This window comes from Anas acuta, chromosome 11 (genome assembly GCF_963932015.1).
Source record: "Anas acuta chromosome 11, bAnaAcu1.1, whole genome shotgun sequence".
Taxonomy (NCBI): Eukaryota; Metazoa; Chordata; class Aves; order Anseriformes; family Anatidae; genus Anas; species Anas acuta.
In genome coordinates, this window is record NC_088989.1 from 1,246,126 (window position 1) to 1,259,262 (window position 13,137).

A 13,137-nucleotide genomic window follows, 5' to 3' on the forward strand; every position below is an offset into this window, starting at 1 on the left:
ACTCTTTGGCTAGGAGCTGCAAGTAACAAACATCTTAATAGAAAAACCAAGAATGCTCATGAAGTGCAAAGAAGCTAAATTCACCGGAAAATTTATTCGTGCTGTATAATTCTGTAATACCGAGTGTCTAACAAAATTATGTTTGGAGCTGCGTGGTTAAACAGCACCTTTTCACTGCAATCAATTTTTTTTTTCTTTTTTTTTTTTTTTTTTTCCAGAAAGCCTTGATTTCAAATATCTTGAAAATGTTTAACAGCTGATATTAGTTAGAGCACAGATTTAATATAAAGCTATTTCACAGACATGATAAGCATCATGACAAGTGGTGTAACTATGGCAACTATTTTTTTCCCCCCTCTTTTCCACTGAACCACAAGAACAGAAGTCTCGCTTGACGCAGTGCCAGACTTCCCCCAGGTAAGCCCCAGTGCTCCAAGGTACCGAGCAGGAACCAAGCAGAACAGCAGACCCCAGGACTGAAGCCCCTTTCTTTTTTGTTTTGTATCTCAGTTGTGTTTCACGGGCATTTACATGTGTTTAGACATTAACCTAGTGCTCTTCCTTTTTTTTGTACAATGGCCAGAAAGCAAAAACTTTCTTTTTTATCTATTTTTTACTTTACTGTCAGACAGAGAGTTCAAAACCAACAAACTCACCCCAAACTCAAAATACCTATTTTCAGGAATAAAAGGATGTTCTCTTCTTTAATGTATCAACATGCGCTGCTGGAAAGAGATGCACACATTTCCTTTCCTGAAGCTAATAAAGAGCAAAAAACACTGGTATATTCCAGAGATGCTGGATGTGAAATTGGTGTGTATTTGCAATAAGAAAGAAACACTGAGAAAGATTCCTTGTGTGCTTTTTGATTTGTTCTGCTTACTGGTCCACCACAAAACACAAACACAACCAGGCCCCTGCTGCACAAACATATTCTCTGTTTGCTATCTGTGTCAACACAAAATAATATCTATTTTACAGCACTGTTTTGTGTCAGTGACAAATGAATGCTCAGCTGTATCTCACACTCTTTGTACTCATGTGCTCCTCCGGTTCATCAGCACTATCATTTCCAAGTGCCACACTGAAATTTTGTATTTGTTTCTTCTTCACAAGGATAACAAAAATATATTGAAGGCTTGAGTAAAATCACCAAAGATGCACAGCTGCACGCAGGAACCTGCTTGGATAACATTATCTTTGTATTACGGAGGCAAACAAAGTGCCTGTGATGGCAGTTCCTTCAGCAGAGGAACGGCAGCTATCAAACAAACATGGCTAAACTGATGGGCGGGTGCTTGGATGTATTATTGGATATAATATTTTGTATTCACAAAAATTTATAACTAATATGAGCATCCCTGGCCATCTCAGACCCAAAGCACTGTCCTCCATCCTGGATGACACGGTGTGAAGAAGTACAGAAAATCTGACACTGAATCAAAGTGACTAATTTCTTGCAACATAAACCAAAAAAAACAACCCTGAAGGACTGTAAGTGTGGTCATCGTGCTTTTTTTTTTTTTTCCCCCCCCAAAGGGAATATGAGGAAGCGAGCTGCTCACATCAGATAGGCTTGTGGGGACTTTTGTTGACTGAACTTTGCTACCACATATGTTCAATCCTGTTACTTCAGCGACAGCTATGAATAGACCTCCTCTTACACCTGAGGGGAAAACAATTTAAGTCACTCATTTAATACAGGTTTTGCACCTAACCTTATCATCTGTATAGATTTCATCGCAAATGTAAGTCACTCACTTCCAAACCAGATGTTAGATGTCCTTAAAATAATTCATATCACTGTCCTTCACTCCCCGCAGTCTGTGACAGCTGCTGTGGTGCTGATGGCTGCAAACCATTTCACAGGAACAGAGGCAGAGCTGCTTCGGGGATGTCTGAATTCAGCACAGAATTTTTTAAGGAGAATAAAGAGAGGAAAATATCTTGCCTTGACAAACAGGAGGATAAAATGGGTATCTCAAGGAATGTGTTATTGGCTGCCATTGGCCAGAGCCGAGCATAACAATGTCTGTGAGTGAAGAAATCCCTCACTGGCATCGCTGAGCTGAAGGTAACTGAATTACACCAGAGAATGGCCACCGAGCATCAAATGTAAGCTCAACCGTTGCACTTCACAGTCCATTAGAAATATTTTCTTTCCCAGAGTACTGCTTCTCAAGCATTCACTGAAGGCTTTTCCTTCCAGTCCTCTCTGCATAACAGGCCTGGGTATTTGAGCTGCACTGAGGCCATTTAGCGGAGGCATTTCAGCCAGATGGGGAGCGCTCAGGGCTGACAGAAGGTGCGTTCCCTCGGAAATAGACTGGCCGTGTCAGATGGTGAAGGCTGCTCGTGTATATAACCGTTGATATTGACAATAACTGATTGTAATAACCACAAACTAAAATGTCTGCAACACTGATTTATAGCACTCAAAAATCATAAATTACAAATGAGATCAAGAAAATCTGCAAAGGTTCTAAACTGGAAATTTTCAAATTTTGTTTCCTTACTATCTCAGAAGCTACAGCAGAGTGCAAAGCCTAGCATATACTTAGCTGTTCTCTCCTAAAATCCAGCTGCTTCCAGTCAAACTACCCCCGCTTTCCTCTGCAGTAGCCAGACAGCATAGTGCATCTGTCCTGGTAAGTCTTCATTGGGCTTGGAAGATTCCTTACATCTAGTCGGGTTTTGCACCTGAGGTTACAAATCCTGGCTGCTCTTGGGGAAACCTTTGTTACAATTGTACTAGAAATAACCGTTAGAAGAGTGCACATCCCAAAAACTGCAAAATGCACTTGCAATGCTTCCCATTGCTTGGGTAGGGGAGGAAAAAAAATAGGACCCCAAAATACTGCAATGTCCTAGTCTGGGGCAATTCCAGTGGTTTTAGTGAAATTAAGCTGTGAATGTCAAATCTTTCATAATCCTCTATCCCTTTCTTTGAGACATCTCATTAACACAGAGAAGGATCAGAGCGTATGCAAGAGACTACAGCAAGCTACCATGTGAGAGCAGCATCAAGGTAGTCCTGCCAAAGTGATATTTACCCTACTCGGGAGGAGATTCATTATAAATATATGGAAGACACGAGAGCCAAAAGTCTGTCTTCTCACTGATATTACAATTTATGAATTTGACAAATTCTCCCTGAGAGGATGTAAGGACTGATAAATTAGTCAAAGGGATAACTCAGCACTATTAAGAGTTTATTAGGCAAAAAAGTGACAGCAGGACTGTCCTTTAGGTATAACAATATATGTGCAAAATTTACAGCTCACTCTTCTTCCAAATTTTCTAGGAAAAATGATCACGGAAAAAGACAGAGAAAAAACAGAACAGAAGATGAATACTAATACTAACAAGATAATTAATTCCCATTTTTGTCTCACTTACCTAGCTACCTAACTTTTAATAATCAATGCACCTACAGTCATGAATTTTATCTATTTTAACTAGAATTGTTCAAACTTTACACTATAAGGTGATCATTTAAGTACATAAAGAATTCAATTTTTTAATTTTTTTATTTTTAAACGGAAACAGTCTGACTCTTCCCTGCCTGTTTACAAGTCTTGTATCATAAAAGTCACAGAAGGTGTGAGACAGTCTGCAATATAATTAACTCGGAAGCATGCACCTATGTGGATGTTTTAATGTGCATTACCAGAATTGGTTATTCTCAGACATCAGAGGAGAGCAGCCCACCCCTCGCATGCTCAGACCGTGCCGTGCCTGCAAAATATCCTGGCCATATGATAATACCAATTAAAATAAATCTCCCAAGTAACTTGAGTCCAGCTATGCTTGAAGTCAAAAAGACAAAACGTGTCTTTCCCTGACCTACCTTCAGGTCTCCTTCAAGCAACAGTTGCACCAGATTTATTTCTGAGAGGTTTTAAATGAAACCTTTAAATAACACATACAGCTCTCAGCCATTACAAAGTGCTGTGATGGCTTAAGAAATATTCACTGTGATGGGTACCCTTTGAAACTTGAAACATCATGAGAAGAGTCTAACCTTGCACTGCTGAGGAGAGTGATTGCAAAATCGCATCACTCATGAGATGGTTGGGGAGAGAATAATTCCTGGCACAGTTTGGCTGCCGGGCAGTGGGATGCTGCCATGGATATATAAAACCTGAAGGAAAACATCAATTCAAATGGATACCGAGAGCTTGAGAAACTGCTAAAAATTATAAAGCAAACTGAATGTGCAAGTGCAGACTGGGGTGGAGGGGTGGAAAAGGAGTCATGTTCAAACTTGCAAAGCCAAGCTCAAGCAGAGGGGCCAACTTGTAACCCCCACCACGTTTCCATAGCTCAGAGCATCACCTTTCCCCAAACCAGAGGAAATGGGGGAAGCCTGTGCTCTTCAAGGGCTGAGCCTTCTCAGCAGGCAGGCTACAGAAAGCCGATTTTACCTGAAAAATTTGCTAATTAGGGAAGTTAATTCGTTCACACATTTTATGCCTGAGCCCCTCCCTATCATTAGAAATCATTTCCCCAGGCAGAGTTTTGCAGCCCAGGTACCCCCAGCCGTGGGGGTGCAGGGGGAGGTGCACAGGATGTTTGGAAGCATCTCTGCCATGCTTAGGAGAAGAGCGCATTGTTGTTTGAAGAAATTCGTGATAAATGTTTATTTTTCAGTAAGCTATTCCAAAATAAAAATAGATGCAGTGAAGACCTGTCAAACTCTTTTGCTTATCAATTTTTGCTGCATATTCTCATTTCTTAGCAGTCTCCACTAAATAGAAAATCCTTCAAGTGAGGTTAAACACAGAGCACTATTTTTCGGGCTGAAACCAGCAGGATTTAAAATGAAAATGACATCTCAATCCAGAAAATAATGATTATATATCTCATACTTTAAGGTGGGACAAACTACAGAGCATCCTGCAGTTCGGACATGGAGCTTCAGAGAGCTGCTGGGTCCCCGAGGTGCTGCTGGCCAGAGCGGGTGGCCCCACACAGGGGGAGCTCATGCCGGGGTGCAGAGGTGCAGCACCCAGCCCAGCCGAGGCAAAGCTGTGGGAGCAGACAAAGGAAGAAAGGGAGCTGGTGGGGCTGCATCACACCGATGTCCTGGCTAAGATGGCTTGAGGTGCTGAAGCACTATCAGTACGATCTCGTTGCAAACGGCAACCAGTGCCCAGTAACCAACCAACCCCAAAGCAAGGGGTGCTCTCCGATCAGTCTCTCTGTGACTGCTTTCATAAATGCAATGACAGATTTCAGAGCACCAGGACCCATGGGCACTGCTCTGGTCCTCCCCAGAGGGAAGAAAGGGAGCCATGGTTTTCCTTGTCCTTCTTATGCCCAAATGAATCCCAACACACCACGCAGCACTTGCACCGTGTAGGGGAACTCCTGGAGCTGTGAGCACAGAAGCCTGCCGCCCCTGAACTAGCGTGGTCCTTGCACATCCTGCCCTGAAGGCAGCAGAGAAGAGGAGCTGCCCTGTCCTGCTGGGCTGATGTGATCCATCTGCCCACGGTGAGCACCTCTGTGCTGGGATAAGCACCGGGCAAGGCTGCAGGAGCACGGCGCTCCGCGAGCTGGAGGGGTGAACCCAGGTCCTCCAGGTATCGCAGGCAATGCAGTCACTCGACTGCCTCTTCCTCCTGACCTGCAAGCATACTGCTTGGAGATGGATCAGGACAAGAGTGCTGCAGATATTTCTGTGGTACACAACGTGACTGTAGTCCTGCAAATGCATTTGATGTTTCTTCGCCTCATTCAGGTGATGGACATTTTTTTTCCCTGACCCAGATACTATGTAGAGTTTTTCAACCGTATATTTCAACCGTCAGCCTTGTATTTTCATCAGCCTCAACAGTAAAGAATCCCTATTTGTCACTCACAGGAAACAGTTTAAAGGCATTATAAGTACACATGTCCATGCATCACACAGCAGAAATTGATATAGTCAAGCAGCAGCTATTTAAGCACTGTGCTCATACCTGCATGCAAATATGGTACTAGCAAAACAAATGTCAATTTACAACTAAGCTGATATTTTCCTGATATCATTGCTTTGCTTTTAATACAGTGTGTAGTTTCTTGCTGTTTTTATGTTTTACATTCCTGGAAGAACGAAACAGAACATAGCAAGCAGTGCCACGGCAATCATCCCAGTGGGAAAAGAGGTGCTCAGGGGTGAGGAATGGAGAACTACACCTGATGCAGAAGAGCTCCAGAGTGGGCAAAACCATCACAAGCCCAAGTCATCCTCCACTGCAGCGTTTTTCATAGTTCTGCATCAGGAAGATTTTAAAATTTGGGCAAAGAATCTGAATAGCCAATTGCTTTATATAGGACATGGATAACAAAATTATCTGTGTGCCTTTGCAGATAGCAGTTCCGTATGTTATACAGCAATGTTATATTTATTTTCAGAGACATGTTAGCTCCTAGTGCTTTACATTTTAAACATTTTTTAGTTTTATGGAAAAAAAAAAAGTGATTTCTCCCAAGATGTGCAGTCTCTTATATAGCCCACTTATTCTACTGATCTCCTTCCTTTAGCAATTTCATCTTCATGTAGTTGCTCTTTACTCTTTCACATTACATTTGCAATAATACTTTGAGTGGCCCCTTCTCCTCTCCAAATACTTTGTTATATTTCCCTCAACACCAGTCCCTGTCAACCTTTCTGACTTCAGCCCCTGGGTAAGTCAGGTCATTCTGATGCTCATAAAGAGCTTCACACTTTAAATAAGGCTTTCTGCCTGAGCTGTGCAAGTTAGAATAACAGGCATGATTCAAATACAATAAAAAGCAATTTGAACACTTCACAAGAACTCGAGCTGAATTGAAACTGGAGCTGTGGCAAATTACACCAGCTAAAGATATTAGTGCTTGGGATTTTTTTTCCCTGCGACTCAGAGACTCAATTCTAGCTACATTCCTACCTTTGCTGATACAAGTTCCCACCTATTAGGGATCAGCTAAACAAGGTTTGGAAGGCTGTACACAGCAATTTCCTCCATCCCCAAGTGCACAGTACCATGGTATCCAGGCCAGTGCCTTTCATACCTGGCCAAAACCTCAAAGCAGTAGCAAAGCTGAATGAGCAGACACAATTGCAGATATGAGAACTTGTTAACGGCTGTTGGTTATTTATCTCCAATATCCAACGTTTTGTCATTCCCCTAATTTCACTAGAAAAACACTGACTCTTGGCTGATGAAGTCACAAATACAAAATCAGCTCACACAATCACCACGTAGGCAGTCACAACACTTAGAAAAAGCCAGCACTCAAAAATTGTTCACGTGTGGTTATTCAGAAGTGGTCACTGGGATCAGCCACAGGGAAAAAAATAAATAAAATAAAAAAGGAAAAATAGTTTGCAAACTTTTTTTTGAGCAATTTATAATTTTAGAGCAAAGAGGACTGCTCACACATTTGCATATGTTATTTTTACGCTGCCAGGCAACCCTGCTGGTAAGGCAGCTAGAAGTGACTCAGAAAGCATTTTGTTAGCTGTTAGATCTGATTGCCATAATTAAATTTTGATGATTTGTTTCTTCCTTTTTAAATTGTTATCAAATACCTACATCTTCAAAGGCTTCACTGGGATCCACCTCCACGGAGGGGATGCAGAGGATGGCCAGGCTCATTTCCCTGCAGCACAGGGGTTAAAATCACCCAAGTCCTGGGCTTTCACTTTCCAAAGCAGGCCCTTCGTATGGGAGCTTTGGATAATGGATGTGAACAATTTTTAAGACAGATCCTTGTTTTGACACAGCTGCACTAATGCACATTCCTCATTTACTCATGTATATTATAATGATAATAATTATTTGAGAATAAAATGAAAAGAAGCTAGATTTTTTCCTTACCTTTTTGGAAAGCAGGCAAAAGCTATACAGTAGGTGGAAGAGTGTACCAAGTAACAGACTTTTGAACACTCTTTCTTACTGGTGGTATGCAGTCTACAGGAAAAGTAAATACATTGGTATGTATAATGCGTCTGTTCACAACAAACTCTTCAAATTTTGCCCTGTCACTGAGGCCATGATATTAATCTGACTGAAGAGATCGGATTAGAGCAGCGATAGTGGAAAGCTGAGAGACGCCAATACACAAAATTAGCTCTGGGCTGGAAATCAATGAACCAGGTCACAGAAGTTCAGGTACCTCTGAACATGGGAGCAGCTGCCCACAAAAGGGCAGGTCTGGTTGATTTTTTTTTTTTTCCTTTCCCTTTAACGAACTCTGGAGCATTTTGGTTTCATTTTAACACTCCCCAGTCCCTCCTTGTCCATGCACTCACTCTTGGGTTCCTCAGCATCACTGACAACCATTTCAGTTTTGTCTTTTGGAAGGATGGAACAGGCAATGCCATGTCAGTGGTGTTGAGGATCAGCACAAACAAATACACAAGCACAGCACGGGACTATTTGCAAAGCAGTGCCCATACATCTGCAGAGGTGTCTGCAGCCCACAGACACTATTCACAGCTTACTGATGATGAAGTCAGTGTCCATTCCCAGCACATGGAGAAAAATGAGAACTGACATGCACTGTTCTTGTTGTCATGCTGGTCAGAGAGAGAGAAGCTTGCAGCACTCAGGAAAGCATGGTTTTAAAATGGAAACTTGCAAATGATTCCTGTTCTGTTTAGGAAAATGGGCAGGCAATGCACTCCACTCCTGAAAATAGAATCATCTGCCAAGTAATTTCTATGTGATGCTAAGGAAAGGAGAAAAAAAAAATCATCTTGAAGATGCCTGCATAGGTATTGAGCTCTCAGAGCACCTGCTAACTTAAAAGCCCACGGACTTACAATGCTACTGAAAATCAGACCCTTACAGCTATTCAGACCCTAAATTTTCTGGCAAGTACACGGGGTCACCAATCCTTTGCCACTTCTCAACAGATCTCAGCTAAACCCCCTGAATGTCCCCCCTCAAGGGGCCCTTCCTTTCCAGCTGTCTGTCACTTCGATGCCCTCAGTCTTGGCCAGAGATGCCGCACGCCTCCTGTTCACTACCATATACTAATGGGCATTGCTGCAACACTTGCCTTGATCTCAGAGCTTTATCAGCTCCAAGAAGAGCAAAATATGTGTGTGGACTTGTCCACAGCCACTCTCACAGGTGGTGAGACTGATAATGGGGATGGTGGGAGACAACCCCCCTCACACTGCCAAGCCCACCCCAATTCCTGCAGGCCAGAAGAGCCCCTTGCATGTCCAGCAGCCGGGCAGCTCTGGGCACTGCTGCTTAAAGAGGGAAATGCCCAAAAAACAAATGCCTGCCCAGGAAGGTCTGCTGGTCCAGCGCACAAGAAGCGCAACCACCTCATTACCAAACAACAGCGATGCTGTTCTCACTGTTGCTGTGTTTGGGAAAGCCACGAATTAAAGCAAGCGGCTAAGGAGAAGGAGTAATTACATGTAAATCTCAATATAAGTTAAATATGGGTTGGAGTTTCAAATGTTTTCTTGGGCTCTGACCCTATTCTTGCAGCAGAAACAAACACAGAGCCCAGCAGTTGCTTTCGGTTCAGCTTCAGGCTTGATGAGAAGCATCTTCCCAAACACCGAGAAATTTGAGCAAGGCACACAAGAGCAGAATGAACTTGTTACACGGGCAGAAGCTGCTGTGCACCAAATTCCGTTCATCTTAATCTGCTGCAAAACATTTCAGATGCAGACATGTATTAGCAGAAAAAAGATGTTGAATGAGTAAAAGCATGCACATGCCAGATGGCAAGCTGGAATGATTAAGAGAGTTGTCACAAGGAGCACAGCTATAGATTGAGAAGCTTGGCCTTAATATATCCGATTCAGCATGGAAGCCCTCCCAGGTCAGGGCCGGGAAGCTCAGCCTGTGAAATTTCTCACTTTAAGGCATTCTAAAGCAAAAGCTGCAACCCCACGGGTCCCTGCTCCTGGTGGGCAGGATGTAAGGTCACTGCATTTCAAATGGGTTTCCTCCCACATTAGTACAGTTTCTTTTATACTTATTCTGCAACCTCAGTGCTTGAGCCCACGCCTCTCCTAAGCGCTCAGCACCTTTTCTCCCAGCTCGGACCCGTGCCCACCAGCTGAGGCTCGCGTGCCCTGCTTCTACCCCAAGCTCAGCCCTGCTGCTGGGGCTCACCAGCTCCTGATGCCTCAGGTAATTGGCAGGCTGTCCAATTTTACGTGCAGATCTTCCATTCATTAGGAGGGCTTTTCAAGCTAATACTAAAAAAAAATAGGTTTTGTGCAAAGCTGTTTTTCTGTAGAACCATCCACATTTTGCTTTTTCACTCTGTTTAAAGGCCATGTAAGTGGGACAGGCTAGAAATTTGGGCTTAGTCACCAAATTCCCCGATGTTTGGAGGTACATGAATCCCATGCTGATAGCTCATTGTTAATCTGTTCTTAGAAGATATGAAATATTTGTGTATTTTCAATAAAAATGGCAACTCCAGTCTCCAGTACCTGAGCAAGCCACGAACAGCAGCATCACCAGGAAATTCAACAGAAAATCAAACAAAAACCCAACTGCACTTTTATGCTTCCAAGGAAACACGTGGTAGCTAAGCCAGACCTGCAGTTAAGTTTGTTTCCACTGTGCTGGCGAGCCTCAGACTCATTGCTTAACTGCCCTCAATTAATTAACTTTCAGCCTAAGAGATTTCCAAGGGGCCTGTTGCAGAGCTGGCAGCCAGAGCATGCCCAGCCCCATGCAAGCCATGGCCAGCTCACCGCCTCCTCTTATTGGCAAGGGGGTCGATACCAATTTCAAAAAGATGCCAAAAATACATGTTTTTGTTTGTTTGTTTTGCAAACCTTAAATATTAAAAAGCTCAGTATTTGGAGAAAGACATTTAAATTAATAGGTTGCATGTTTCCTGACTGGCTAAGTTTAACAAATGGGACTTTAGAGTCTTCCATGTAAGCCGAAGAGCTCAGAGAAATCACTTTCCAGTCACGTACATCAATTTCAGAGCTGTGACGGCTTCCCTCCCAGTGGACTTTACACCAGCTTTACACCAGTGCTAACAAAACCAGGGCTGAAGGCTGGATCCTTAAGGCAGAAGCCTGCACACCACGGCAAGTGGGGGAATCTGCCCCTTACTGCTTTTACTGCCTCTTAAAAGAGCATTCTGGCATATAGTCCCTGGGCGAGAAAACGTTGTTTTGTAATAAATATGGGGTTTTAACTGAGCACTATTTCTTTTTAATAAAAACATCTCCTTCCCAGGGAAAAATCTGACTGCTTTGGGAGGAGAGGAGGAAAGTATTCTCAGAAGTCTGGAAACTGCAAATAAGATGCAGAACAGGAAAAAGAAATCAGAAGGGAAAACCAAGAATATGAAACTACCAAAAACCAGTTCCCACAGGGCAACACCTCTATTTCTACATCGAAAGTTTTGTCATCAGAACTTTTTTCCTCTTCTTCTGGTTTACGTCCTTAAATGAAAATTTTTATTTTATGTTAATTTTTCTGAAGGAGAGGCTCACTCCACTTCATTTGACCAGACCAGGAATTACTGAAATACAGTTCAGTACTTGCTAGCTGGCTTTGGGACCCCCTTCCCTCCTCACCTTTCCTCCTCCTTGCTCCCCCTCGTGCTGAAGGGGCCGTGAGCCTCCCCGAGCACCGCGAGGAGCTGCCCTGCTTGCACACGGGAGGGCTCAGCCCCAGCACCATGGTGTGGAGAAGAACCAAGGACAGAGAGCGGAAAGGTTTCGTGCTGCCTAGCAGACATTTGACGTAGCAGAGGACTGCAGCTCTCCCGCTGGCTAATACCCTACGGCAGGAAATAAATCTCTTTCCTCATGCGGTGAAGGTTCTGTTCAGAGGAGGCATGGGACGGCCCTTAATTTGTTAGAAACATTTCCTCGCTGTCTCCTGCGTCTGCCAGCCCCATAAGACAGTTCACAGTTTGTGAAGACAAATTCTGTTTTTCCAGTTAGAATATGCTTTGTATACCTGTATGATAAGACATCACAGAAACACACTCTAGGGGTGAATAAAGGGAGGAAAAGTGCTGTGTCAATAATTTGCTAGCTGTTCCCACTTTGCTTTGACAGCAGAGTTTCTGCTTTGAGGCAGATATTCAGACAGCAGTTTAATAGACAAGAAGTGGCAGGGATTTCAGCAGCAAATGGATGAACGGATCATGGGCAAGGAGAGGGCATTTCTCTACATTCAGATCTGTTTTTCATAAAAACTGCAGACATGCCTAAACCTTTCCAATATGCTACAAAGTTCTGCAGCTGTCTCCTTCCTCAGCTCCCTCCAGATTCAAATGCAAATCAAATTTGATGGCCTCAGTATGTAATTTTGTGCTACAATATACCATGCTCTGTGCATTAAGGAAATTGGAAGCATCTTTTCGATCTATTATCCTCTTAAATCAATGACAAGATCTGCATTCACTTTTACGGGACCGGATAAAATCCCTAAATAGGAACTTCTGGGGTGGTGAGATTTTTTGCAAAGAAACTTTGCAGAAAACGTAATGGTAGCTCAGGTTAGCAGGGCTATGGGTGAGCTTGGCACCTGTCCCTCCATCCTGGAAACTGTCCCCCAGGCTGAAGGATGCTGCAGGTGCTCGAGGATGCTGCTGCTCTGCCACTCACAAGGAGGGGAAGGAGGAGGAGTCCCTCACAGCTACCACACCCTGTGCGAGGAGTTGCTGCCAACTGGCACAACTCGAAAAAAAATGAGGAGGAAAGAGAGAATTTAATAAAATCGAGTCATCAAAAATCTTTAATTGCAAAGGCCAAACGATACTAAGCACTCGGGCATTGGCCAAGGTCTCCAGCACACACACACACAACCCCAGGGAGAGGCGGGTACTCACTGTTGGGGTCCACGTTCTCACAGAGCTCCGTCTTCGCCTCGCCGTTGGGCCTGTCGCTGGGCTTGTGCGAGAGCCGGGACGACATCGTCGCTGCCGTCACCACAGCCTTGAAGCTGCGCTTCCGCTTCTGGACGTTCAGCTCGGGGTGGAAGATGATGATGTACACTTTCGGCATGTAAAGCATCCCCAGGGCCACTGAAGCACTTAAGTTCATGGATATTGTAAGTGTGGTAGTTTGTATGTAGAGCTAGGAGACAGAACACATGAGGCACTATTACAAATAAGATGACTGGGAAGCAGGCTGCAGTACTCAGAGCA

At 43.6% G+C, this 13,137-nt stretch overlaps 1 protein-coding gene across 5 annotated transcripts in view; it reads right to left on the reverse strand.

The window, feature by feature from the left end:
- Positions 1–13,137, reverse strand: part of GRM7 (glutamate metabotropic receptor 7) — a 259,416-nt gene that overhangs the window by 15,530 nt on the left and 230,749 nt on the right. For 3 of the 5 annotated variants that reach the window (XM_068694316.1, XM_068694312.1, XM_068694315.1), the window contains 2 exons: positions 12,820–13,066; positions 7,851–7,943 (listed from right to left, as the gene is read on the reverse strand). In XM_068694316.1, the coding sequence (XP_068550417.1) occupies positions 7,873–7,943; positions 12,820–13,066 (318 nt within the window). In that variant the 3' untranslated portion in view covers positions 7,851–7,872. Of the gene's footprint in view, positions 1–7,850; positions 7,944–12,819; positions 13,091–13,137 lie in introns of those variants that run through there. The other 2 variants (XM_068694313.1, XM_068694314.1) reach the window with 2 other exon arrangements.